At 38.5% G+C, this 27,320-nt stretch overlaps 3 protein-coding genes across 3 annotated transcripts; all 3 read right to left on the bottom strand.

The window, feature by feature from the left end:
- Positions 1 to 209: 209 nt before the first annotated feature.
- Positions 210 to 12,602, bottom strand: LOC102703806 (DNA-directed RNA polymerase IV subunit 1-like). Its single transcript, XM_015841199.1, has 18 exons — positions 12,498 to 12,602; positions 12,301 to 12,421; positions 12,091 to 12,215; positions 11,488 to 11,538; positions 11,153 to 11,416; positions 10,284 to 10,439; positions 9,769 to 9,906; positions 6,428 to 8,305; positions 6,160 to 6,329; positions 6,007 to 6,073; positions 5,799 to 5,917; positions 4,162 to 4,304; positions 3,012 to 3,238; positions 2,709 to 2,882; positions 2,477 to 2,614; positions 1,493 to 1,752; positions 1,283 to 1,394; positions 210 to 798 (listed from the first exon to the last, which is right to left on the bottom strand). The coding sequence occupies exons 1-18, from the start codon at positions 12,600 to 12,602 to the stop codon at positions 616 to 618; spliced, it is 4,431 nt and encodes a 1,476-aa protein (XP_015696685.1). The 3' UTR covers positions 210 to 615.
- Positions 12,603 to 14,813: 2,211 nt separating this feature from the next.
- LOC102703521 (cytosolic sulfotransferase 5-like) lies at positions 14,814 to 16,555 on the bottom strand. Its single transcript, XM_040527662.1, has one exon. It carries the CDS (start codon positions 16,520 to 16,522, stop codon positions 15,404 to 15,406), a length of 1,119 nt encoding a protein of 372 aa, XP_040383596.1. The 5' UTR covers positions 16,523 to 16,555; the 3' UTR covers positions 14,814 to 15,403.
- Positions 16,556 to 18,921: 2,366 nt separating this feature from the next.
- Positions 18,922 to 22,486, bottom strand: LOC102719895 (protein PIN-LIKES 7-like). The gene is made up of 10 exons (XM_006660894.2): positions 22,352 to 22,486; positions 22,187 to 22,266; positions 20,788 to 20,912; positions 20,566 to 20,690; positions 20,268 to 20,471; positions 20,042 to 20,158; positions 19,845 to 19,945; positions 19,679 to 19,731; positions 19,394 to 19,579; positions 18,922 to 19,237 (listed from the first exon to the last, which is right to left on the bottom strand). Exons 1-10 carry the CDS (start codon positions 22,484 to 22,486, stop codon positions 19,113 to 19,115), a joined length of 1,251 nt encoding a protein of 416 aa, XP_006660957.1. The 3' UTR covers positions 18,922 to 19,112.
- Between the last annotated feature and the right edge of the window lie 4,834 nt (positions 22,487 to 27,320).

The following is a 27,320-nucleotide window of genomic DNA, read 5'->3' as shown; positions in this document are numbered from 1 at the left end:
AATCATGTGTTGGTTGTTGTAAACATGAATACCTTGGATATGTTCACACACCTGCAAAGGATTCAATCTACTACTCCCAGTCGCCACACCGTAAACAAGCACTTTACCCAATTAACCATAAGCACTGGAGCGCGAAAAGGTTAAAAAAAATCAATAAAAAATGAACCTCCGGTAACGATATGCAGACTAGCTAAATTGACCAACCAAAATTTTGGGAACTCTCATTTCGGATATATGGATCATCACTCCTCGTTTTTCGCTTTACAAAACCCCACAGATGATGCAATGGTAACAACAAAAACGCCTATTGCACGCAATACGTGCCACAACTTATCCAGCTATCTTACAAACAAACTGAACGTTTACCCTAGCTATATCCATGTCGGGTGTCACGGTGTGTATGTGCTACAGAAGCTGGCAGTGTAGCGCGCTGTTGAAAGGCTCAGGTCGGACATCTGTAGCTCGAGTGAGCTGAGTTGAGTTGACACACATCCCAGTCGGTCTTGATCTTTGTGAGCCCTGGTAACTGAGGCAGCCAAAAAGCAAATTCGCCAATGTATAGTTATCTGGGCAAATTAAGCTGCTAATGATTCTTTCTTGTTCTGAGAGCTCACACTACAAATGGTGTAGCCAAATTGCTTTATTAAATAGTATCTTCTCCATATGACTTCCAAGTTCAGGTTTAAGAGAATTTGCAGCACCAAGGACACACTTGTTGTAAGAGAAGTCTGCCGTAGTATCATCATTCCTTAGTACAATGAAGCACCTTAAATTTGGGTGGCCAGGATTCACTCCGATCTATATGTAGCACACAGCATGTATTTCGATCAGAACATACTAGAATGATGAATAATCATAATGCAATCCGGTATGCTTTTGATATATCATCCCCAAAAAAAACAATGGTTCTAAAGCAGGAATGCAGCAGGTGTTAACTGGCTACCCACTTCATTACTAACAGAAAGTTCGTCATGAACTATCTTTCTTCCAAATCAAGAATTTAACAGTGCTCGGGAATATTAAAATAATAGCATCCTAATTCCAATTTATATGAATACAACCCCCAAACCTACCACATTAATTGGACAGTTCACTAGCAGTGTTTGCATGTTAAAACCAAGAATATTAGCACACATAGCATGAAAAAAAATAGTATTATTCTTGATCCGTTAGAGAAAAACTAATGCATTCTGTGATCAATGAAAATTTGGATTTATATTAGTAACATTACAGGAAATACGAGGGGCATGCCAAAATGGAAAATTGCATTTATACAGCCTACCTTGATTTCTCTTATTCCCACACCAATCTTGTCATACCCTCTGGGATGAAATTTCAAGGCCTCTTTTAAGCATGATTTATCTTGTTCAGTGACAACTTCATTTAATGTGTACCTTCATGCATGCAGAAGAGGACATTAAATACAAGCGATAATAAAGCTAACATTTTCAAAAGGAAATAACTATCAGTCAAAATTCCATGGATAGCATACTCTCGTAGCATATTTTGCAAGCAAGTGCGCATGTCAATGATGTTCTCCCATATGCCAACTTTAGCATCAAGAAACTCCTGAATAACAGATATGGCACCACCAGTGATGGTACCATTGTCTTCGGATTTGAATGATGATCTCTGCTTGGAAGTTTTTTCAGTCCTTTGTCTGTAGGTATCCATAAAACTCTTTTCAATAGCCTGAACATCAGGGTTATGTAGAAAGTCATAGATGTTCTCGTTTTGTTTTGTCTCAAGTGACTGCAACAAAAATGTAAAAATGTTAGCAGCCAATTTGAATATCTGGACATTCATTGATTACTGAAAGCAAACAATGGAATTCAATTCCTGTATAAAATTAATGTAGACAGTTTCATCAATCAACAGCTCAGCATAAATAATCTGATCATCATAGGGATAATATAATATTTTTCTTCATATTGTATCAAATCAGTCAAAAACCAGAGAACATGTAATTTCACTGAACCCTAAATGCAAATTTCTCTAGCTTGGTGCCCATTAGAGGCTCATAGGCAAGGATTAGGAAAAATATTAAATTCCTTTATGCTCTCCAACAAAGTGAAATTGTGTGTGTTCAATCCAGTGTTTTTTTCTTGAATACACAAGAGAATTGTGTATCATTTCATTAAGAGAGGAGAACGAAAAGGTATGGGAAGAAGCAGTGCCCACCAACCTGATCCAAAACCTCACCTACGAGGGGCTATCAACCTATCAAGTAACTCCTTAAGCCTAGAAGCCCCGGCTAGCGACCACATGGTACACTAATTGACCACTATTTGGAGGACAGTCTACACAAGGGTTAACACCGTTAAAAACACGGTTGTTGGCACTGTTTAGTGCAGTGTGAGTAGGTATCGTTGGTCACTACACATCAAGCCCTCAATTTGCTTTTCATTTTGGAAGCACGCTAAATAATCTATAAAAAATATTGAGCATGATTCAGTGGGGAAGTTACAATACACACCTTCCCAGAATATAAAATCTTGAAAGGGCCCGACGTCCCAACACAAGGTTCTTTGCCCCAGGCAATTGCATCTAGAGTACCAGAGAGATTGTCCACTGAATCTTGCTTTGCAGCATTTATAAAACTATGTGCAGGCCTCTGCACCAAAAAAAAAACATAAAACCATAATATGTTCAGAACACGTTAAAAGGAAAATCTAATAGTACATAATCAGTAAGCTAAGATTGCTCACAGAAAAGCATGCTTCAGAAAATGGAGAGGAGATTGATAACGAAGTCCTTTGATGCTTTAAACCTTGACTGGTTAGCCCATGGAACTGTCCACTTACAGACAGGCAGTCTGCCACAACCAGTAAGTGCTGTCGACGGATATTCCTTCCAATAGCATCTGTTGTTGATCTTAAGGACTGAAAAAAAGCAAGTGAAAATCACAATGTTATAAACATTAGTAAAAATGCAACTAATTAGATTTTGACATTTTTACAAAGAAACTAATGGAACATTGAAACCAGAATGAAAAGCAGCAAGTATCATACTTCAACAAAGAATTTCCATGCTGAGTCTATGCCATATGAGCAGAAAATATCATTTACTCTCTCTGGTTGGCTCCGTTCCCAATCAATTAACTCCATTATTGGGATGCAAGCATTTTGCAGGGCAGCCCAGAACTTCCCGCTCTTGCAATGCTCAGACATACCAACTTTCACGACAAGTTCACTGTCCTGTTGATACTCGACCTTAACATTCTTAAATTCCAAAAATCCTGCACATGAAGGAAATCAAGGAGCACACATCAAAAGCTATCAGCATACTAGTGCACCTGCAGCAAGTATGATGAACAATATATTTGAAAAGCACAGCCCCCATGGTGAAACTCAGAGAAGCCAGCTCATAGATTTTCCTTAGACTACTTGTTCAATAAAACATGTTTTCAGTCTAAAAAAGATGGTGCAATAGCTTGAATTCTATCATGTGAGTTGCTCTGAGGTTCTTCATGGATCAATGGACAGTAATTTTCAAATTAGAATTAGACTTACTTTGCAAACCAAATCGACCAATACTCGGTCGTAACTATCCATTTCTATAGTTTATTTCTCATATTTGTGAAACATATTATAATGGTATGTCAAGTTATAACAGCAAGGATGGTCTTTTAGAGAGTGCTAAAATAACTTAGAGCTATTCATAAACTTGGTGTATCTGTCATACACCAAATGGTAAATTTGCATGAAATGCTTCCTAGGCTGCGTTCGTTTTGAGGGGGGAGGTGGGTTAGTTATCCATCGCGGAAAACATGGTAATAGATTAGTACATAATTAATTAATTATTAATTATTAAAAAAATATAAAATAGATTAATATGATTTTTTTAAAACAACTTTCCTATAGAAAATTTTTGCAAAAAATACACCGTTTAGCAGTTCGGGAAGCGTGCGCGTAAAAAAAAAGGGGTGTTAGATATCTAACTTGGGGTTGCTGAACACGGCCCTAGTGTAGTTAGATGGCCATTGACCTACTAGCACAATAAAACTAACTTTAGAAAATGTTGTCTACTGTATTGGATTAAATAATCAAAATAATAAAACAGGTCATGGTTTCTTTTCAAAAACATAGAAAAATAAATAAGTCTACTTCCAAAAACATAAAATAAAACTTAGATCTCATTCCTAGGTCAAACCATAATAACCTTTCAACAGTGTTTCCAGGATGCTTGGGATCACCCTTTCCTTGATAATGTTCAATTGAGATGTGGAGTTGGACTCCACCTGTGCAACCATAGTGATGCAGCAGGTACAATTCTTCACACACTCGTTACCTACAGAACAATTGCTGCAGGGCACAGAATGTCAATTGATATGTCAATGGAAGTACAAAGAGAAAATAGGATAGCTAGTTAGCTACTAGCATAACAACATAAAATTTATAGGGTAAACAGATAATGCAATTCAAATATAGACAACTACAGAAATTTCAGTAAGTAAAGATTAATAACACTTATATTTGTTTGGGTTGTAAATGATGTGGGGTTCCCCGTAAATGTACATCACTAATGTATCCAGAATTGTTATCTCAATTTTATTTTATTCTCCTTAAGACACTAAAATAAATTGATAAAATAAAGAAATACTAAATGAGAACAAATAAACTCTAGAGCAAAATTGCAAATTAAGTCGAATTGCTTGAACAATCAAGTCGGAGATCTGTTTGTGTAAGATGAGTGACCAACTAGAACCCACCTCACAAGTTGTCGTTCACTGGTTCGTTTTACCATAAAGTTTAATATTTTAATTTATTCCTTCTGGGTACATATATGTGTGACATGTCCCAATTGCCTCGAAGAATTGAAAATATAGTGGTATTCATTAAGTAAACACACACACGGTGGTACATTTGTATTCCTATGTATAGAATAGCTTTACCTATGTAACAGATTTTGCTTTCCACTTCCACATAACAAAATTTTACTATTTCTGCACTAGGATTTTATTCACGCCAACCACACATGCTCAGGTCTTCACTAGCTTTGACCAGATCTATTTACTGTCTTTGAGTGGAGAGCTCCGCTATAAACAATTGAGAACATCAGCTAAAAATATTGTAAGTTAATTTGTGAGATAGCAAAAGCTAACCATGCAACTCACCAGGCTGCCATTTGTGATGAGGTACAGAATAAATTTCTCAAAAGATATCAAAATATTGTAAGTTGTTCTTTTTTTGGTTTGTGAATGCAAAAAAAAAAAGTCCTGGTTTTCACTCAAGTAAGAACCACGCTATGTGGTGGATAAACTTTGTTTGATTTTTACTGGGGCATGAGTGGATATCCATTTAAGTTCAGTCAGTAAGCAGAACAAGTATACTGCATTAAACACTATAATAGCGTATGTACATCCAATGAATCTACATTGCTAGCATGAAGGCTTGTTTTTACTGTTTCAATAATATAATAATGGATACCTGTACAAGCACATATTTTATTCCCCTTTGAATCGTACAAGTATGTTTGACGAAAGCAATAAGGCAAGTATGATTATAATTTGATGCTACTGATCAAGCAATTACTTTGTACTATGTAATATGCCAATATGAAATGCCCACCTACTTGTTAAACACCAAATATAACACCACACACATGCTCAGAACCTCTCAATAGAAACGTAAGCTCAATCAGTAAGTTGAACATTAGGTGCTAGCAGGGCAGGTACTCATGTAGCCTGCTGCCTCCTTTACAGGTAGGAAACCATGGAAACAGTTGATGGAAATGGTTTTTCTATATCAAGCACCATATAGAGAAACATGCATAACACAAATAGTTTCCAAAAGTACCTGTTCGAAATACAAACTGAAGGGATAGTATTATTCGACTGTTTCCTTAAGGCGTTGTATTGCTCAATAAGCTCTCTTACAATAAATCCCAGCCGTAACCTTTTTATCTTCATTGTTTCCTACACATACGTACAACTTTAAACATAAATTTAAATTCTAACCCAGTATCCCTATGAAACCATGACCATTTTACTTCAAAAAAAACAACCTGGCTTAAATGGAAATGAGTGATCCATGGGTTTCCTTGTGTTTTCTGCATGTCAGAGCCGCCATATCTAAATACCAAAATGAAATGGACATGGAGATTACTAAAATGAAAATTATTAAAAGGTGAAGAAAGTCATGGATTAAATGTACTAACAAAATCATGACTGCGTCAACCAAATCGGAAAAGTCCACTCGCTCTAGATGATCCTTAACTTGTAGCGATGCATACTCAAAACCATATCTGTACTTCCTTAGATGCTTTGACAGGAAAAGCAAACCAGTATGGTCTACAGATTTTGTACTCTTGCGGCACTTCAAAACTTCCTGCACAGCAAAGTGATAAAGTTAGAATAGCGCCAAAAAGAAAGGTGAAAAGAATAATGACAATGAAAGACCAGTTACAAGCAAACTACAAATATAACCTGCAAGTTCATGAGAGGGGAATCCTCTAAAGCATTAACTGGGTGATCCAAAGCTCCATATGCAGCTTCTGAAATGGAACAAGCAGCCCAAGAGCCAACAGGGGCCCCAGGTTCACCTTCAAGATCATGATCTCTGAACATGCCATCAGCAGTATTATAAGAAAACTGCACTATTTGCTGCCCATAAGAACTTCTAACAGTTCCATCATAAGCGACATATGTATCTCTCAAGTGATACATTAGCTTCCTCGTCAAAGTCCCAGGAACGTCAGCATTTTCGCTAAAGAAATTTGCCCTGCCAGATATAGCATGCAGTAGACATTCTAATGGATTTAGTCCATCAAGGAAAGAATTTCTGATCACAGCATATATGTTTTGACCTCCCATGCGTTCACTGGTCCCATCAGTCATTTCACAATTGAGAGATTTATGTCTATTCCAGGAAACACATGAAAGTTCAGAAGGAATTCTAAAAGGAAATATACTTGCAGGAAGTTGAAGACCAACACATGCAGTTTGCTGGACAAACTTCAGAACACTACCTTTACTTCCCGAGTTAATCATTGCCATCATTGAATTATCTTTACTCGCATGTTGGTGGACCATCTTCAACAAATCATTGAAGACACTCTTAAATGATGTGATTGACGATTGGATTATTGGCAGACTGACCTGAGTGTAGTCAGATTGTTCATAAGAGTTCAATAGATCATCAGCTCCATCATAATACTTCAAATATGGTATAGAAACTGGATTTAACAATATTTGCTTGATTTGAAAAGCTTCTTCTGCTTCATCTAATGCCAAATGAACTTCCTCAATCAGTTTTCTCCTTGAGTAGTGATCTGATAACAGATAGAAATCTGAAAGGGAAACACTTAAACCCCTCATGGTTAAGAATTCGCATAGTACATCCTGGGAGGAAGAAAGGAACTCAAGGGCCTTACAACCATACTCTTCGAACATTACAGAAAAAAGGCTAGATGTATTATTCTGTAGCCAAAAAGATCCTGATGAGAAGGCAAGCACTTCACTATCTTTGATGTGTAGCTTCTCATCAAAATTGATATTCATACCAGAAGGTATGAGCATGCCAAACAGTTGCTTACCAGTCCAAAGAGGACCTTGAGATTTTGAAGATTTAAGGATTGATGGCATTGGTGTCGATGAGACAGAAGAGCACAACATCTGAAGTTGTTGAAATTCAGCTTTCTGCAAGAAAACATCTGAGCTTGTTAACTGATGTGCAGCAGTTAGGGAGTCATGTGTTAATGACACCAAACTTCGCCCATCTTGTGCATTCAACAGTTGGCCGCTTAAACCAACTAGCTCGTCAAGCTCAACTCTTGATTGCAAAGATTGGGGGACATATCCATGCAAACAGTCCCCATCAAAGTCTCCCTGGAAAGGACCACAACATAGAGGATTTATTGACACGGCAGAGTGACTTGACAAAATCTTTGCAGATAGGGCAATCAGAGAATGCTGATGAACTGAAGGCGGCCTATTTACAAGAATAAGATCACCATCCTGCAATGGTCTATAGGCAATATCACCAATTTCTAGCTTGTTTGCTTTCCGTATGAAAATAAGCCTCCCATTTCGGCGAACAAGCAGTACTTCCTTGGTAAGAAGGTGCAAGTTGCACTTCAAATTTATAGTTTCGAAGTTGTAAGAGCTAACTTGTTCAGAAACAACCAAGTTCAAAGCTAAATCCATAGGCATACCAATTTCGTTTAAATTGATTTTTGGATCCCCAACCATTACACTCCTAAATGCATTGTCGGATCTTTTGCTGAGAATAATGTCTTTCAGCCATTTGGTTCCATATGTATCTGTAGATGTAGAGGATTCACCGTCTGATTTTCTTGAGTACAACTGCAAATGCACAAGCATGTTAGAGAATCAAATGAAATCGTGTACTGTATTTCTCAAGAGAGGTACCAAGCAACATTAGCTGTAAGCGCAATTGCCACTTTAAATTACCCAGGCCCTGATAAAGTTGTGAAAAAATAACCAAGTTAACAAAGATATTTATTTGGCTTTGTCATTGTGAAGTAATACTGACAATAAATAGCTAGGTACCAACCATAACTTGCTAATGATTTTTTTTACAAATTAAAATTGAGTTCTTTTACTTCAACTTGTATAATGATACTTCTTCTTTCAAGACTCATATGATCCTCGATCCAAATTAATTGAATTAAATATTAGTAAAGGGAAAGTAGCAAATAATTTTTGTAGGTTGTGCTTACACTTTGAAGAACCCAAATCAAATGAACAATTAAAAAACACTATCACTAATCAGTCTCTTCGCTATCAATCTTTTAAATGGCATACATTCTGTGTACATATTATGTCGGCGTATTTACCATTTGCCACTCCATATGGATGGCTTTAATAATCTACCCCTTAACAGATGTCAATTAATTATTTGCCTCTAATAGTTCAGTGCACTTAACAAAATGCCATTTCAGCCATTTTTTTCACACCTTACCCCCAAATCATCGGGCCCAACTTAATTATATCTATTTTGTCCTTCAACTTATAGCCACTGGATATCAACATCTTTGCATCCCTCCCTTGCACACCCCCATCGCAGTCGATGCCACCAGGGAAGAATACGGTGGCAGGGAAAGCCACAGCCAGTGCACGTGACAAGCACCAAACAAGGGAAGAGAACCTGCTCCAATAACCTTGGTCTGCTGAATAGTTGATTCAGGCTCTTCCACCCCTCTTCTCTTGCGCGAAGGAACGTATGCCATTATCTATCTCACGGTGCTATCCCTCAGGCCCTGTCTGCGCAAGGAAACCTTGCGGTGTCTATGTGGTGTCAAAGGAATAATTGGCAAAGATTTGGTCTCCAGTGGCTAGAAGGGTGAAGGATATGAATTAAGATGTGACCAATGATTAGGGGATAAAGTGTGAAAAAATGACCAAAATGGTGTTTTATTAAGAGCACTCAACTATTAGATGGCAAATAGTTAATCTTATGCATATAATCCAAATACAGGAAAATAATATGGAGATAAACGAACAAAACAATAGTCTATATATCTCCACTGCTATGGTTTTGCCAAGATGACACAATTGTGATGTACAAACACAATAGACAAGGCATAATTAAATAAGGCATACCTTATTCAACCAAATTAGAAGGTTTGGTACTACGATTTAATAGAAACAGTAAGGTAAATTATGATCAAACTTAATGGATCTAGACAGTTTGTGAAAAAGAAACGAATTGATTGCCAATATGACAGAACTAGAAAAGGTTATCCGGACAAAGTACAGTGTGCTATATGGGTATTGCATTAGAACAAAGATATCAGCTATTTTGCCTTGGATGATTTCAAGCACTCCATAACGCGACTTGTGACAGCTGAACTTGCATAAACACCGAACTGCGGATGCTGGCGGTAATCATCAATTCTCCTACTCACATCAACCATCCTCTTATAAGCTTTTGTCCGGTCATCCTGACATGGAATGAAGAAAAGTGCAAGTTCATAACTGAGATGTAAACATTTCAAAACATGTGCTCAAGCATGTGTATCAGACCACTATAACAAGTTAGTTCAGAAAACCATGAGAAACAAAATGAAGTGCTGCCTCCTCTAGGCACAAAGTAAGGTTAGATCAGACAATACAATGAAGAAACCTTTTAACAATATGTTGAGAAGCTACTCTAAGCTCTCATTGATTACATGACTGTTTGATGACTCACTGGAAGATTCAACTCTATCTATCTAGTATACAGATGGTTTAGAGTATATTAATAGGAATAGTTTAAAAAGAAAACAAATCTTGAAAGAGATGAAACAAAAAGAAATATTAAAAGAGAGTTAGCACTAACAAAAGCTAACCGGGGACCATCTGAATGTCCATATGGCATCTCCACAACACGATGACAATTTGGAGTCACTGGCAAACATGACAGGAACAATAGCTCCCGCCTTGGAGTAACCTGATTGATAAGCTCGGGGTCAATCTTTTTTAGCATGTGAAAGACCTGCAAAAATGGTAAAAGTGAGTTATGAGTATAATTTATTAATTATGATATGCAGATTGCTTTTTTCTATGAAGGAATGTGATGAATCAATGGAGATTGTCATACCAGTTCGGTATCTGACTATAATGCAAAGAAGCTTCAAAAAAATACTGCCGCGAGGTAATCGTTGTTTTAGACATTGACATGCCCCCACAGCAATAAGTTTAGTGGCGGTTCTATTTTAGTATATTATTATAAAGCATACTTTTGCTTTACACTTATAACAGAAAACTGGAAAGCATATCATGATTCCATCGAAATGTCATCAAGCTAAACTTTATTCAGTCATGCTACTAGGACACTATGTGTTCATCTTCACCCCTTATGCATCAAGTTGGTGATGCATAATAGATAATCAGGGAAGAGTATTATAGTCATGCAAAATTATTTTCCTAGGTGAGAATCTAATATACCATATTTATGGATATCAGGATAATATTGATTATGCTTTCTGTAAAGGTATGTTTTAAAGATGTGAATCAAAGCAACTAATAAGAATGATATACTTGTGTTTGAACAAAAAAAACAACAGTAATCAAATTAGGAGTTTCAGCAAATAAAAACGAATATCTTTCTCAAAAGTAAAAAAGAAACAAAATTGCAGTATTATCAGAGTTTATCCTGCAGGGCAATACAGAAAAGAATATTGAACTGGGTAGCGAAAAGTACATTACTTGGTATGGTGACAATATTTTCTTGGTCACATTGGACTGAGGTGGTTGGTTATCATCGGGTAAAAAATCCCAGAAATCTTGGGGAAGGATTTCATGGGGAACTTTGTTCTTGGACTTATGTGTCACCCTGCTAGCAACTTCTGCGATAATTGACATTTTGTCCATCACACTAGTGTTACGGTGAAGTTTGCTCCTGGATAGCGTTACTCTTGGACTTGTTAGCATCTTAAAGATTATACTAGGGTAAAGTTTTGCGCCATCCTTCTGTCCAGGAAAGACACAAGGATTAATACAAGAGAGAAAAATATGCACCAAATATCTGAACATGAACTTACCGAGCAATACTTGCAAGTTGCTTGAATTGTTGTCCCATCACCCTTTTTTAACTAAGAAAAATAAAGAAAAATCAACATATTAAAGAAATATATGTCATGGTTTTCACTAAGCCATCATTGATACTTAAAGAAAGCCAAAAAAAAAGAGAAAGGGGGCTATTGCCTTTTGCAATAAATAAACTAGGGCAATAGGCTAACTCTGTGATCACATTAAGGCAGCTTATACAATACTCAGGATTTATTTTCATCCATATTTTTGTATAAGTCCTAACACAATTGACACAGATGCCCCCCCAAGGATTATAACTCATATTACTGAAGTTATTAAACAGGTCCATACACAGAACAAGTTGGGCCTTGGTGTCTGGGGTGATTCAGTTGACCATAAGTAAAAAACTTGACTAAACTCCTTAGGTGAAAACACTTGTAAGAAGTTGGATGTTGGTCAAAGTAACCCATAACTGGGCATCATGTAAATATTGCTTAGGCGAGCTCTTGAGAAACTCACATTGACTGAAGGTGCCTTGTCACTACAGAATTTGAAATTTGATGCTTATGGGTTTTAGGAAAAAAGAGTAAATTGCTTGTTCAGGATGAACAAACCTTTGTCTCCCCATTTTGCTTCAGAGTGAGACAACCAGGACATATCTGATTCAGCAACTGGACAACCTCTTCAATAAAATAAGGATTGTGAACAGTTGCTGCAAGCTTAATAACACCAAAATGACCTAATAATTTACCAGTTAGTTTCTTCTGCATTCAGGTGAGAAAATAAGCTACGTTGCATGTTATGGCATTATTAACATTACTTACCATCACAGTCACGTATGTTTCGAAATCCACAGGTTGCACACTGTGGTGCACCATTTGGTAATCCCAACTTGGCATTAGTCACATCGCGCATTTCAATAATACTCACACTACTAAACTTTTCCTGAAATGACCCCAAAAAAAGTGATGATTGTTTCCAGTGATAGTAAGTTAAATTTACAGCCGGTGTGAAAAATTACCATGTCTGAACTGGTCATGAGGCTGAATTTGATGGCATTCAGCTTAGCTTCAGGCATTTTCACCTCAAGACTTAGCTCCTCCATCCTGAACAATAATAAACACATAAAAAAACAATAACATAGAAGTACCATGTTACACCCTAAATCTCCGTTTGTTTTTTTGCAACAAGTATGCATGCATTGGAATAACATACATGCCAGAACAAAATTGCAGGTCCTATATAGCAGTGCGTGAAAAAGTGCCCATACCTTTGGCAACACAAGATGACGAAAATCCGCAGCACACGACAGCAGCTGCTCCAGCCCACGAAGTGTTCACACTGCATGGAAAGGAAAGCAAGCTTGATTTGAATCCTAAAACAAACCAGAGAGAGCAGGCTGGCGAGGGCAGAGCGACGCAACTCCGCGTTGGATGAGTGTCTACTGCCCAATGCCCCAGCCTAGCCTGCGATTGCCGGCACAGGCCGACCACCACCCAACCCGCCGGCCGCCCACCGCGCGCGCTGCCGATCGCCCTACCGCCCAGCCACCGTTCCCCCCTCCGCGCGCGTGCCCGACGAAGGCTCAAGCTCAAGCACATACGTAATCTAAGCACAAAGTCGCCCAGCGTGGCGTCTCCACTCTCCATCCCATCCCATCCCATCCCAGCCGCCACCCATGGCTGGTGCTCGCTTTCCTCCCCACCTTGCCCTGCCAACCTACCTACGCTTCCACTTTAACTACAGCCGCCTACGGCTACGCATTATGAAGAGAGGTCTTACCTGCGGGCGGTTTCCCCCTTCGTATTTCCAATGCTCGGCGGTGGGGCTGGAGGTTCGCGGCGCCCTCACCTCACCGAGCGGAGAGCCTCGGCGTGGTCGCCGGCGAGCGGCGGGCGGCGGAACGGAGAGGGGAACGAACGGGAGTCGAGTCGAGGGCGCGGCGACACTTTTCCGGCCCCCACGGGATCTGGGAACGGCGTGCAAACGCCGAGGCGCATCCGACGGCTGAGAATCGTCGAGGATGTGAACGAGCCCGAACCCGCTATGGAAAGTGTTGCTGGTAAATACTACCCCGATTTGGAGTGCTCACCACGGGAAGTCCAGCTCACGTACGGTTAATCCTCGTTTGGTATTTTCAGAAACAGACTCTGTTTCTAGTGTTTCGATCGTATTTAAAAAATTAGTCAAAAATAAACATAGAATTCAACGGCTCATATATTAAAAATAAAAAAATCGGAGAGAGTATATATATATATAGCATCGACAAATTAAGTCTGGCTCGATTTCAAAAAGAAGAAAAAAAAATACCACCCAAGGCTCCAAGCATTGCTGTTGCAAGAAAAAAAAACATGTGATGATAATCCAAGCACATACGCCTCGAATCATTCGGATGCATGTTCCATTCTCCTTAAGGTGGCGCACGGAAGTATAATAAACTCTTAATAAGATTGTTTGTCATCAAATAGTCATAAAAAAGTTTTAAAAAATATGTAAAGATAGTTTAATACTACATGTACAACTCCACAAATATGCAAGTTTAAATGTAACTTTTATAATCCGTAACAAAAATAATAAATATGTGTTATTTTTGTTACGGATGGTAGAAGTCATACTTAGACTTATATATTTATGAAGTGATATATATTATATTTTTTTCAATAATTATTTAAATAACTACAATAGACGAGACAATAGACGAGACAATATTCATATAAGGAATCGTACGTAGAAGGGCAGAGTTTAAGGTGTGGGGAGCATTAAACAAGCCCATTGATTAGTATAAGCCCACAAGGCCCACTTGTTGCTGGACTCTCTTTGCACGGATAAGTGCTTTTGACTTGTTTACTTTTCTCCATTCCAATTTTGACTTGTTTTCTACCTTTTCTGTTCATGCACCATCTCGCAGACGTGTTTCGTACAGTAAAATATGGCTAATCTTGAACACTGAAGATTTGTCTTGTAGTAGGAAAAATGGAGCAAAGCAGAAGACTTCTGTGTTAGATTAGATCAATTCAATTCAATACCCACAGAAAAGTCACAACTCATAATGCCTTTATTTGATCTTTTGAACTGCATATTTTGTATTACAAATAATTCATAACGTCCTTTCACTCACATGCAGGAAAGAAAAATAGGCCGTAGATTGACCACATAAGCAAAGTAATTACATCGAAACAAGCAAAGTGATTACATTTTACCCCTCCATTTCATATTATAATTACTTTGGCTTTATACCAAGTTAAAATTTTCAAGTTTAACTAAGTTCATAGAAAATACAACAACAATTGCAAACAAAATAGGAATATAAAAATATATTCAATAGTGAAACTAAAAAAATAATTACTTACGACAAACTTAGAGCATCTCCCACGCAGAGCTTACACATGAGCTTAAAAAATAAACTTTTTCTCAGTGTCAAGTTAAGGAGGTGCTAAGATTAAATGTTCGAATGATTCTTCAGGAGTCCATGCTAGCCTAAGTGCTTAATTAACTGAACTAACTATGTTTTGAATCTACTCCTTGCAAGGCTGCCAATTTAGGTGGAAAGTTTCCTCCAACCTCCATGAACCAGATTGGAAGCGGTTTTGAGCACCTTACAATCCGATTATTTTCTCTCCCTAAGGGCGTGTATAATAATGAGACAGCGTTTGTCTATATGCATTTATGTTGGTTTAATCATCGTAATTGATATCATTAACTTAAAAAAAAACTTAGTTCTCGTCTCTTCTTATTTTTATACTGCTTATGTATGTGCTCCTAAGATGCATATGATCTGTTTTACTGAAAAACTTCGTGTATTGGTTACATGAAATAAATACAAAATATAAAAATAATATATTAAATACGGGAGACAACCAGATAGACGTACGAGGTATTCTTTAAAAGGTGATTTGTAATAGGAGACGGAGGGATTACTTAAGACATCTAATTTGATGCATACACGGAGTTAGTGAGGCTTAACCCAGAGCCACGTGTGGCATCGTCGACGATCTTGTCCAGCCTCGCCGCCATCTCCGGCGTCATATGGTTGCGCCAGTCGCCGGCGACCCCTTTCCTGAAGTAGGCTTCGTTCTTCAGCCCCAGAGCGTCGGTGCCGCTCCTGTTCACCTCCAGGTTCCTCAGCTCATCGAGGCTGCAGAGCCTGACGATGGCGTCCGCCACACCGGATTCCTCCTCCTCCGCGGTGAACGGGCACCCCATGAACTCCGCCATCCTCCTCAGGTTGCTCGCCGGCGACCGCAGCATCTCCTCGTACCTGAGGAACAGCACCTTGCCGGGGCTCCTCCGGCTCGCCTCCCAGTACTCGAAGACGTGGCGCCACTGCGGGCCGCCGGTGCAGTTGCCGCCGCAGAAGAGCTCGAAGGCCTCCTCGAACGTGAACGACGGCCCTGGGTCAACCCCCATGGTCGCCGCCATCTTCTTGGAGAAGAACCAGAAGGAGACCAGCGTGTCCTTGGGGTCCCTGCAGATGTAGATGATCCGGCACCCGGCGTCGTCGTCGTGGGTGATGCGCTCGGGAAGCATGGAGTGTGGCAGGTGGGTGGCGAGCACGCGCGGCGGCGACGCGTCCTCTAACGCGTCGTCCACGGTGACGTCGCCGCCGCCGCCGCCACCGCTGGCAGGATGCTCGGGGCTCATCTCGAAGAACTCGACGCAGTCGTGGGGGTTGCGACGGCGGAGCGGGTGGTCGGCGCCGGAGGGCGGGTGCGCCGCGCGGTTCGCGGCCGCGAAGGCGAGCGCCTTGAGCCAGCTGGTGCCGGACTTGGGGAAGCTGGCGAGCAGCACGTCGTTGGGCCTCGGCACGAAGCCGGCGCGGAGGGCCTCGACGGTCGGCAGGAGGGACTCCGGCATCCAGAAGCCGCCCAGCTGGCGGAGCGGGAACGGCGGCCACCTCGTCTCCAGCGGCAGCGAGGCCGCGGGCGCGGGGACAATGATCTCGCCTACGTCGTCGTCGACGGCGTCGTGCGGCGCCAATACTGTCGAACCACATGCCGGCGTCGCCACCTTCGCCGCCGCCTGGAGATCGCCGTCGTCGGCGCCCATCGTCTCCGTAATACGGTAGCGTGCTTTGACTAAGAGACGAGGAGGCTGCGCAACGAAGCGTGGAATAATCCGTATTATATAAACCAATGGACAGTCGAGTTTGGTTACTGTCAGCGATGGACCCATCGGGGGATTGTCTAGCCAAACAAAATATTTACAAACCAATATATATATATATATATATATAAAGTTTATATATATATATATATTCTTAATGATCTAAATTAATGTTAAGACTATCAGTGAAAAAATCTAAAATTAATTTAAAATTTAAGGTTTGAAATATAGGGATAAGCAAAAAATATGAGGCGCATGATTCTGGACATTAAGCACACAAATATAGTATTGAAAGAAATACAGTAGTATAATTAATTGTTGCTTATGTTAATTATCTACTGTAAGTAGATGATTTTATATATTTAATTATAATGATTGAGGGGGACTAGTTAGCCACTAGTCGTCGTCCATGTATTCATGCACCCATAAGTCATTCACTTTCTTTTTTTTTTGCCATATATAGTTATGTCCCATACATTAATGGCCACGCTTTCAACTACTTCTGTTTTTTTATGTGATCTTAATACAATAAATCGACTTTTCTTTTAAACAAAATGAAGATATATAAATGAGTCAATGATGTTGTACCAACTTGTAGGTATATATGAATGATGTTGTACCAACTTGTAGGTATATATGGCAGATGACGCATCCCGCCATGTATGCCTGGGAAGAAACACAGAAATAACGTGGGTATAGTGACATGTAACCTATATGCAAAGGCATTTACATGACATGTTCGCGTCATATTGTTCTGATTTTACTATTTAGAGGTAGTACTAGGACAAAAATGGAAAGAAGTTAATTAGCTAGCTAGTTAGGGGCTGTTTAGTTACTAAAATTTTCACCCAAAAACATTACATCGAATCTTTAAACACCTAAATAGAGTATTAAACGTAGACAAAACGAAAAACTAATTACACAGTTATGTGAGAAATCGTGAGATGAATCTTTTGAGCCTAATTAGTACGTGATTAGCCATAAGTGCTACAGTAACCAATATGCACTAATGACAGATTAATTAGGCTCAAAAGATTCGTCTCGCGGTTTCTAGGCGAAATCTGAAATTTGTTTTGTAATTAGACTATGTGTAATACTTCAAATGTGGGTTTAAAATTTTGACGTGATGTTTTTGCAAAATCTTTTTGCAATCTAAACAAGGCCTTAGTTCACCCACGGCCATTTGCTGCTTATGCTCATTAGCTCATATAAACGAAAATATAATTTTTTAAACTTAAAATTTAGAGTTAATTGTGGGGTTTTTCGTCACAAATTATTTTCTAGCCTTTGTTTTTTAGATCGCTAAACACACACATATATATATATATGAGCAATTTTATAGTCTAACAAAAAGTAACAAAAATTACTTCGAGATACCGGTACCTCACGGTACCAAATGATTTCTGATTGTTGGATCTAACAGCACATATCCTACTCAGCTAGATTCAATGGTGAGAAATGATTTGGTACCTCGAGGTACATTTTGTTGGACCAGAGCAAATCTCTTTATTTATAAATTATATTGTATTTACAAATTTATCGTTTGGTTTTTTCGTCCAAACAAACAAACAATCACCCTCTGCATCAAAATAGCTAAGAGTAGTTCGCCTAAAAAAAATAGCTCCGAGTAGTACATTAAGCAAAAGTTAGCTGGCTATGGCATAGTCATGTTAATGAAAATTTTATTATTCTTGAAAAGTTACATGAAGTTATCATATTTTCTGGGTATCTGGAACCAGAACATTATACTAAAGAGCTTCATTGAGTAGGTATCGAGAGGTATCAAAATTTTAAGGTATTAGAAGACACCAAATTTTACACTAAATTAAAATTTTGGTATTTTTTAAGTACCGATAAGTAGTAAAATTACTCTATATAAAAAGCCGACAGGAGAAGAGGACCATTACTAGTTAGGTAGACAGAAATAATACAGATGCATAGAAATCAAATGGACCAAAAATATGGGATACAAAAAAGAACCATGTGCGCAGTATGTACTTCTTGATTTCTCTATACAGCTGGGTGCACACAGTGATATACGCATAATTCTGCAATTTCTACTAGTATTTTGGAGAGGCTCAGTGGTTGTTTGGATTCAGAGAGAGATTTTTTTTTTTAGTTTCTTGTCACATCAAATATTTATATGTTAATTAGTAGTATTAAATATAGACTGATAACAAAACTAATTACATAAATAAAGGTTATTTCATTAGACAAATTTTTAAGCCTAATTAAGTCATGATTAACAAATGTTTATTGTAGCATCACATTTGCTAATTATAGACTAATTAGGCTCAATAGATTTGTCTCGTGAAATAGTTAAGAGTACGAGGTGAGTTTTATTAATAGTCTATATTTAATATATCTAATTAGTATCTAAACATTCGATGTGACATGGAGTAAAAAAAGTTGCTTGGAAACAAACATGCCCTTAGTGTCTCCAACCCCTTCATTTTGAGCTGAGAATTGACCACTGCACTTAACCCAATACTTCCAAGAGCAGATTTGGTCGTCGTCGTCGTCGACCTTGACCTCAAGACAGGATGGACATGAATACCGTCGACCATGTCGTGAGTGCAATGGAAGCAACGAGGTAAGTCCACAGGAAGATCACCGAGCATTCCTCTTGGGCAACATCGAACAGCTGAGCCATGGTTCCTGGACATAAACATCACGCTCAGGTGAGACTGGAAGAGATCGATCGATCGATCTCTTGGAAGCAGAGGCATGCAAGCATGCAGTCGCAGATTGACGCTTCTAGCTTCAGAATTCAGAACGAGATGGTTTCAGTTCAGGGATGGATGGATTGATTACCAATGGTCATTGCAGGTGGCAGCGCGAACTGCATCATGAGCACGTAGCGGTAGAGCGGGTCGTGGGGCAGGAATCCGACGCCATGCGCAGCGCGGACCACCGCGATCCCGACCAGCGGGAGGATCACGTAGCGGATGCAGACGATCGTGATGATCACCGTCCGCTTCAGCTCCGATTTCCGTAGCCCTGCAATGCAAGCACACACGCAAATATTCAGAGAATAAGTTCAGAGAACGCGCGTGTTTCAGAGTTCATCACGAGTGATTAGCGTTAGCATTATACTACCTTTTGTCAGATTGCCACCTAGGATGAGGGTGACGCAAGGAATTGTGCCATTGCTGAGAGAGCCACGCAAGCAAGCAGCCTGTGAGTTAGACTGAAGAAACACTGGGAAAAAAAATATGCAGCCTTGCAGGTAGACAGGAATCAAGAAGCTCATTCGATCACTCACCCCATTAGCTGGATGGAATCTTGGATGACTTTGAGCGGGGCATTATCGCCGATGACAAGAGATTTCAGCCATGGGACTAGGCCAACAACAAATCCAAGTATCTGAACACAAGATAGCCCAATTAATTTGGTCGAAGACAGAGTTGATACCAAGTATGATAAGAGAAAATGTTGTGACTTGTTTTGGCAGAAACATACTGCAGATAGAGTTGCTGGTGCCGTCAGCTCCTCGACAACGTGGTGAATGGTTTCCTTCAGGTTTGTCCATGAACCTTTCTTAGCAACCTCGCCCTTGCAAGTGAGCAGTGGAGCTTCCTGCATTTCTGACAAGTCAGTAGTTTTTCTCTGAATATTTCCATGGAACAAAGGGCTCATAGATGAACAAATGCACAATGCGCTGTGCAGCACAGCGCTGAAAACTTACCATTTGTTTCTCTTCATTTTGTTCATCTATTTTAGCTGACAACGGAAGAGGCGTCTCCTCATCGGCATCGGCAGCTTCACCATTCGCTTTGACCTTCTGTGCTTGACATTCTTCGTCACTGTCGGCTGGGCACTGAATGCTGTCAGGCTGGTGCCTCTTCTTCATAAGGCTGTATGTATGCGTCCATATGTACAAGCCACCAAGCTGCAAACACATCGTGTATCAGTATCAGTTGTGTTGTTCAGCTGATAGATGGCTCGATTATTCAGTGAACGTGATGCAGAATCCCTCAGCTTACAGCCATGGACAGTGATGAGTAGGAGAGCCCAAGAGAGCGGCAACGGCTGCTGTCTTTTCCGAACGGGTTGCCGTCTTCGTCACAGACTGCTGGAACAACAATCAAGAGCAAGTTTCCAAGGTTTCCTGCATTTTATTTTTCAGTTGATGACACTGTTAAGGTTAGAGAATTAGTCAGTAAAGTATGAAGGTGAAAACATGTAGTCCTCCTAGAAAACTGAACCTGCTGAGCAGAAGGCAATGATCATTCCTCTGAAATGCTGTGGTGGTTTCAAGATTTTACATGCTATCCAACCTAGAGTACCACCAGCCATGAATGTGATTCCTATGTTAATTGGCATAAACCACCTACATGATAAAATTATCATGTTAGTGCACTGGAGTTAACAGCAAAAGAAGTTCAGGCTTGACGCCATATAAACCACTCAAGCTTCTCTTCAACTCCTAAGAGCATCTCCAGGAGGCTAAAAATTAGCCCCTAATAATTCTAGATTGATATCATCCTAAAAACTATTAGATCCAAAAATTACCCTTCTCTCCAACAGTGGTCCTATAATTGGTTTTCAATTTTTTTTGAAATGAGCCACGTTAATATTTTGTCTCAATTAAAATCATTGGTATTCTACTTCAAAGTAAAATGTTAAAATGTTAGATATAATCATTCTGCTTATGTACATAAAAACTTTATGAGCTAATATATCTTTGTTACAATACTTCAGTGCTACATCAATATATTTTTCAAGTTGCAATCCACGCTGAGCTACATCATAGAACCCCTATTTAGACACATTAACTAGCAAAAACTATCAACCAGTTATGAAGCCAACCGGGAGGGAGACGGCGGCAACATCCGACCGGGATCGATACAAGGGTGACGAATTGTTGTATTGGGAAACCCAGTAGAAGGCCAAAATTTAGCACAAAAATAGATATACTTGGGGATGCTAAAAATTTGAGAGTATTTTTGGACATCCGTTGGAGTGTGTTTTTAGTCTCTAATGTCAAAATTTAATTTTTAGGACTCATGTTAGCCTCTTGTTGGAGATGCTCTAAGGTGGTATAATTTTTGCCATCGCTCTCTGTATACAAACTACCGTTGTTACTCATAAATAGGCCAAGGCCCAACGCTACAAATGGGCTATTTGCTAGCTAGCCTTTCAATTATTCCGGGCCATCACATGATTCACATCTGCCAAGATATTAGAAGAGTCCTACTCTCTCCTATCTATATTTTTAACGTCGTTGATTTTTTATACATATTTAATTATTCGTCTTATTCAAAAAATTTATATAATTATTAATTATTTTATATCATTTCATTTATTGTTAACTATATTTTTATGCATATATATAACTTTACATATTTTATAAAAAAATTGAATAAAATGAATGGTTAAACATGTGTTAAAAAGTAAACGGCGTCAAATATTTAGAGACGGAGGGAGTAGCTAAGAAAAGTTTGTTTAGCAATAATCATTTTATAGAAAATTCTACGGTTCAAAAAATTCAGAAAGCCTGACCAAACTATTGTGTTGATTCAGGCAGTTAAAATGCGGGAGTGCCATTTAGGCAGACATTGTGCTAAATGAATTTGCATTGCTACATAGTATGTGTAAACTCACCAAGAAATGACATCAGAAAGAGTGACCGTCTTGGCCAGGCTAACAAACATCAAAGATGGTGTGAAGACAGTGAAAACAATCTGTCCGAAATCTCATCAGAATTAGCCAGAAAAAACATAAAAAATTCAGTGAATATTTGCGATGTGCTAATGAGAGCTAGCTCACCTTGTTCATGTCACTTAGAGCACTTGAAGTTAGGATCTTGCTGTAACCAGAAGCGAGAAAAGCTCCAACAACACCTATGAGTAGGACCTGGACAACTGGCATAGAGGCCACCAGAAGCAATGCCAAGAAACCCATCTGGATCTGACGCTGGATTAAACTAAATTTCTTCTTGGAGACCTACTTAATAATCCCTTAGTTCTCTTTCTGGCGATGTTTCAGATTCAAGTTCTCTGTGGGCTAGCTCTTGCACCCTGATAAGATGATCCATCAACGAATTTAAGAGTTCAGACTTCAGGTATGCAATGGAATGCTTTATGTATGAAATGATTTATGTATGATATATCTATGGAATGAAGTTTTTGTTGGAAATTTAACGATCAGATAGCCAAGCAGGATGAACATTGTTAGATCTAACGATCAGAAACGATTTGGTACCGTGAGGTACCAGTACCTCGAGGTATTTTTTATTAGACTGGAGCTCCATTTTACTCTCATCATTCCTTATGTACCGCGAGGTACCAGTATCGTGAGGTACTAAAATCTTTACTCGTGCTATTCACCTCATGATTAAGTTGGTACCAAAATTCCGACTATTGGTGATAGACCGAACGGTCACGATTGCATGGTACCTCGAGATACTTGTTTGGTCATGAGGTGGATAGCACGAGTGAGGATATTAGTACCTTACGGTAGTAGTACCTTGTGATAAAAAAAAAATGATGTGAGTAAAACTCATCAAATGAAGTCCTACCCACTTTTTAGCACGTGGTACTAGCTAAGTAGCTAGTGGTCAATTAACATTTGAAAATGACTGCTCCACATTGTTTCAACTGTTTTTCGTCAACATCCAATGGGTGAACTCGTGAAGCACGAACACACCTTAGCTAGTAATAATGGGCAAGTCAATGCTTCCGGGCACCAGATCTCCTTACACGATGTTATTGTAAGACAAATATAAAAGGTTAAGAGTTCGATGTACACAAGTATACAATAACCATGCTCCTTTTGCCCAGCGAAAAACATTCAGTTTCAAGAACGTTTAGCAGGAACCTTGCTAAGAGTAATTTGTCAAATTCGAGCAGATTCATAAGAATAATGGTAAGTTTGAAAAAAGGAGAAAAAAACATGAAAGGTAGGAATGCCAGTGCAAGACAACTTTTAACTACGGTCCTAATTTGTCAGAGCAATCAGAAAAAACTGCATCCTCAGTAGCAGGCAATCAAAACAGATCGCTGATCAGTAGTTCTGCCTCGAGCTACTGGGTCAAGTCCTTGTAAAACTACATGTACAGTACAATCAACAGAGAAAAGAGAGGAAGAAGTAGTAGAAAAAGAAGATACACAGGAGACAGAAAATGACAATCAATCATGATGCATGCATAATTATGCAGTTCCAGACAAGAAAGCAACAGAGAAGCAGCTTAATTAAGATCACAGAATGCTGATTTCATCTATAATTTTTTCTTAATCCGATTCTAGTATATTACTCTCCCGGCCAAACATGCCCCTGATCTCCATTATGGCAGCAATCTCATCAGGATCTCAGCTAGGTACGTGGTTCCCAAAAATTCAGATACAACAACACGAAATATACAGAGATCGGACATGAATGAGTATAGCAGAAAGTACTTGCGCGTGCATGGATGCAGAATTGGAGCGAGCTAGCTGACCTGAACTGCGAGCTTACGTAGAAACAATGGAGCTAGCTAGCTAGCTATAGCTATGACGACAATGGAAGGGAGGAGAGTGAAATCGAGGACTCGGTTAGCTATGGCGTCTGCAGCTGCTGGTCATATATATGCTCAAGTACTGTGCAGCCACTGTAAGTAAAAGAGAGATGCACACTGTACCGCGTGCGTCCACGCCAACGAAGCTCGATCGCTAATTAAGTAATTATTCGTTCGATCGGTGGTGATAGATGATGTATTTGTCGGCAGCGAAATGTGTGTAGTAATTTTGTTAGTTTTCGTAATAATTACATTATTTTAATACTCTCTCCATCCATAAATGTTTGACGCCGTTGACTTTTTTATACGCGTTTGACTATTTATCTTATTCAAAAAATTAACTTAATTATTAATTATTTTTATATCATTTCGTGTATCGTTAAATATATTTTTATGCATATATATAGCTTTACATATTTGACAAATTTTTTTAATAAAGCGAATGATCAAATGCGTATTAAAAAAGTCAACGGCGTCAAATATTTAGGGACGGAGGTAGTATATTTTTTCTCTATTTAGTTATAAAACATTTTAGTCTCATCTTTTGGCTTATTTGAGGAGTCAAAACGACGTATTTACAAATGAAAAATAATTTATAAATAAAATTTTTGATATACATGTCCTTGACGATAAAAAAACCGAATCTGAAAATAAATTGGGATAGAAAAACCTTAAAATCAACTCTATGGTGTGTTTTATCTTTTTAGAACGGAGGGAGTATAGCATAAGCGAAAAGACAAAAACGCTAGTTATAATTAAAACGTCTCGTAGAGCAGAACAGAGGTAATACCATTTAATTTTCTAGAGTTATCAATGAAGAAGGATGTATATGTACATGTGTAGTGCATTCTGATGTTAATTTCTCCCAAGCTAATTCCGCGCTTCTGTCGTCGCTAGCTTGCACCAGAGTCTGCTAATTTTAAAGAGACAAGATGGGAGAAAGAAGAGGGTGCACTATTAATTTGTAGCTAGTTGTACACGGGCTCTAAGACAAAATGTGTGTATGACATATAGAATCATGTATTGATGTTTTGTAGGTAACTATTGTATGAGTTGACTATTAAATTACCTATAGAGGAATTGGAGCTAATAGTTGACTATACTTATACTATTGAGCTTGCTCCAATTATTGTCCTTCCCATCCAGGCATCAACATGCATGATTGCTTTTTTATGTTTCATCGATCTGGTACGACGTACATATATTCATGTAACGCATTAAATAGGCCTTAATCACCGAGCTAATACTCGTTTAACGTTCAAGGCTTGGAGGACGAATCACTCGCATTCGGGAAATTAAGAATTTCAACTGAGACTGCTATTGCCAGCATGTTTACGTACTTGCAGGTTGTAGCACGTATACTTCTTTAATACTTTTTTTGTCAAAATAAGTTCAGTTTTTAGTTTTTTATATAATATTTAACTCTCAATCTTATTTGATTTTTTATGATTATTTATTTTTGTTGCTAGATGATAAAATATAAATAATATTTTATACGTGAATATTTTTTAAAAGTTTTTTATATTTTTTTAAATAAGATAGACAATCAAACGCTAGACGCAGAAACCAAAAAATAAAGACAGGAGTGGTTGGAGGCATTGACAGTGCCAACTTTTATGCTGATCTTTTTAACAACTGTCCATGTCCATAAATATTTTAAAAAAATGCTTCTACATATATAATTTATTAATATATTATTTTAGATATAGAATATAACTTTATCACGTAAAACCATCTGTAAGGATGGAAGTTTGAGAAAACACGTATATTTAGCTGGTGTGTATATATACGCATATGCACGCTAACACACAAAATTTTGCACCACTCTACTGCTAGATTCTAATGCATCTGTAGTAACTTTTTTTTTAAAGCTGAAGAGACGATTTTTCCACGTACCAGTACAACTGACTTGTCGCTGTCCTCTCAATAATTGAGTATATATATGATTATCAAGCATGCATGCATCTGGGCACGAGTATACGGACATGGATTTTCTACACCCATTACTTCCGAGCAGGTTAAATAGCTATGGAAACAAAATTTAAACATTGGTTAGGGTGCTAGAAGTATGCGTGGCTAGATATGATCTAGAAACAGAAAAACAAATAAAAAAAATTTGACACCACATATCTCTTTAGCTATATATGACAGAGATATCTATTTTTAAAAATAAAATTTTGAATTTTTCGAATGGTCTCGGATGGATATATACCGTATATGAAAGTTGTAGATCTATACTATACCATATATATATATATATATATATAGTATGGTTGAGATTTTCGTTTTTCCAATTTTTCAAGCAATATCGAATGAGATTGTAATTGACATCTTTTCATTTAAAATCATATAGAATATCGAACGTATGATACATGTTTTAAAATAAGAATAGTCAAATGAATAGCAATAGGAATGTAGTCAACATGTGCTCACACGGTTAGGCGCGTTGTGTCAGAGTAGCTAGGTCTCGAGTTTGAATATGTTCTATATACTTAGAACTAACTCGAAAAGTCATTGGATTTGTGTATAAAGGTATGTGTTCTTGGTACGTCAAGATGCTTAGTAAAATTCAAAATACTTCTATTTTTCTTTTTTGTGTATTTAAAAAATTTAAAAATCATGAAAATATTACCGGCGAGCAATTTTACAGTCCAATAAAAAGTAACAAAAAGTATCTTGAGGTACCGGTAACTTACAGTATTAAATCGTTTCTGATTGTTGGATCTAACAACATACATCCTACTCAGATCCAATATGATTTGAAATGATTTGGTACTCGAGATATTTTTGTTGAACCGGAATAAATCTCCTATCGGTGACGTACAAGTCGCCTACTACATAAAAATAATTAACCATAACTAAGAGCATACATATCAAATCTAAGATTTAAACCTAGCTGTGCTCCTTTCGCTACAAGAATATAACCAGTTGGTCGAGTAGCCTTTTGGAAAATTCAACTCGATCAATCTCGTACTGTTACTGCCAATGTGTATTACAGTACTTGTCAGCATGTGCACATGCGCATGCTAATTGTAATGCTTATAGTTCTGGAACGCCATAATTAAAATGTCAACAGTCTAATCCGTGGTGGCATTTTCTTCTTACTTAAAGGCACACGATTTCCACGTACAAGAAGGTTTGACCTAATGTGTCTTAAATTCCCATGTATTTTAATTCAACATATTTTGTTTGTTGAGGCGTTCGTGCATCTTGACAAATATTTTTCGACGTAAGATTGGTGCC

This window comes from Oryza brachyantha, chromosome 9, assembly GCF_000231095.2.
Source record: "Oryza brachyantha chromosome 9, ObraRS2, whole genome shotgun sequence".
In the NCBI taxonomy this organism is placed as follows: domain Eukaryota; kingdom Viridiplantae; phylum Streptophyta; class Magnoliopsida; order Poales; family Poaceae; genus Oryza; species Oryza brachyantha.
Note: the sequence above shows the minus strand (reverse complement) of the source record. Positions and strands in the feature narration are given on the sequence as shown.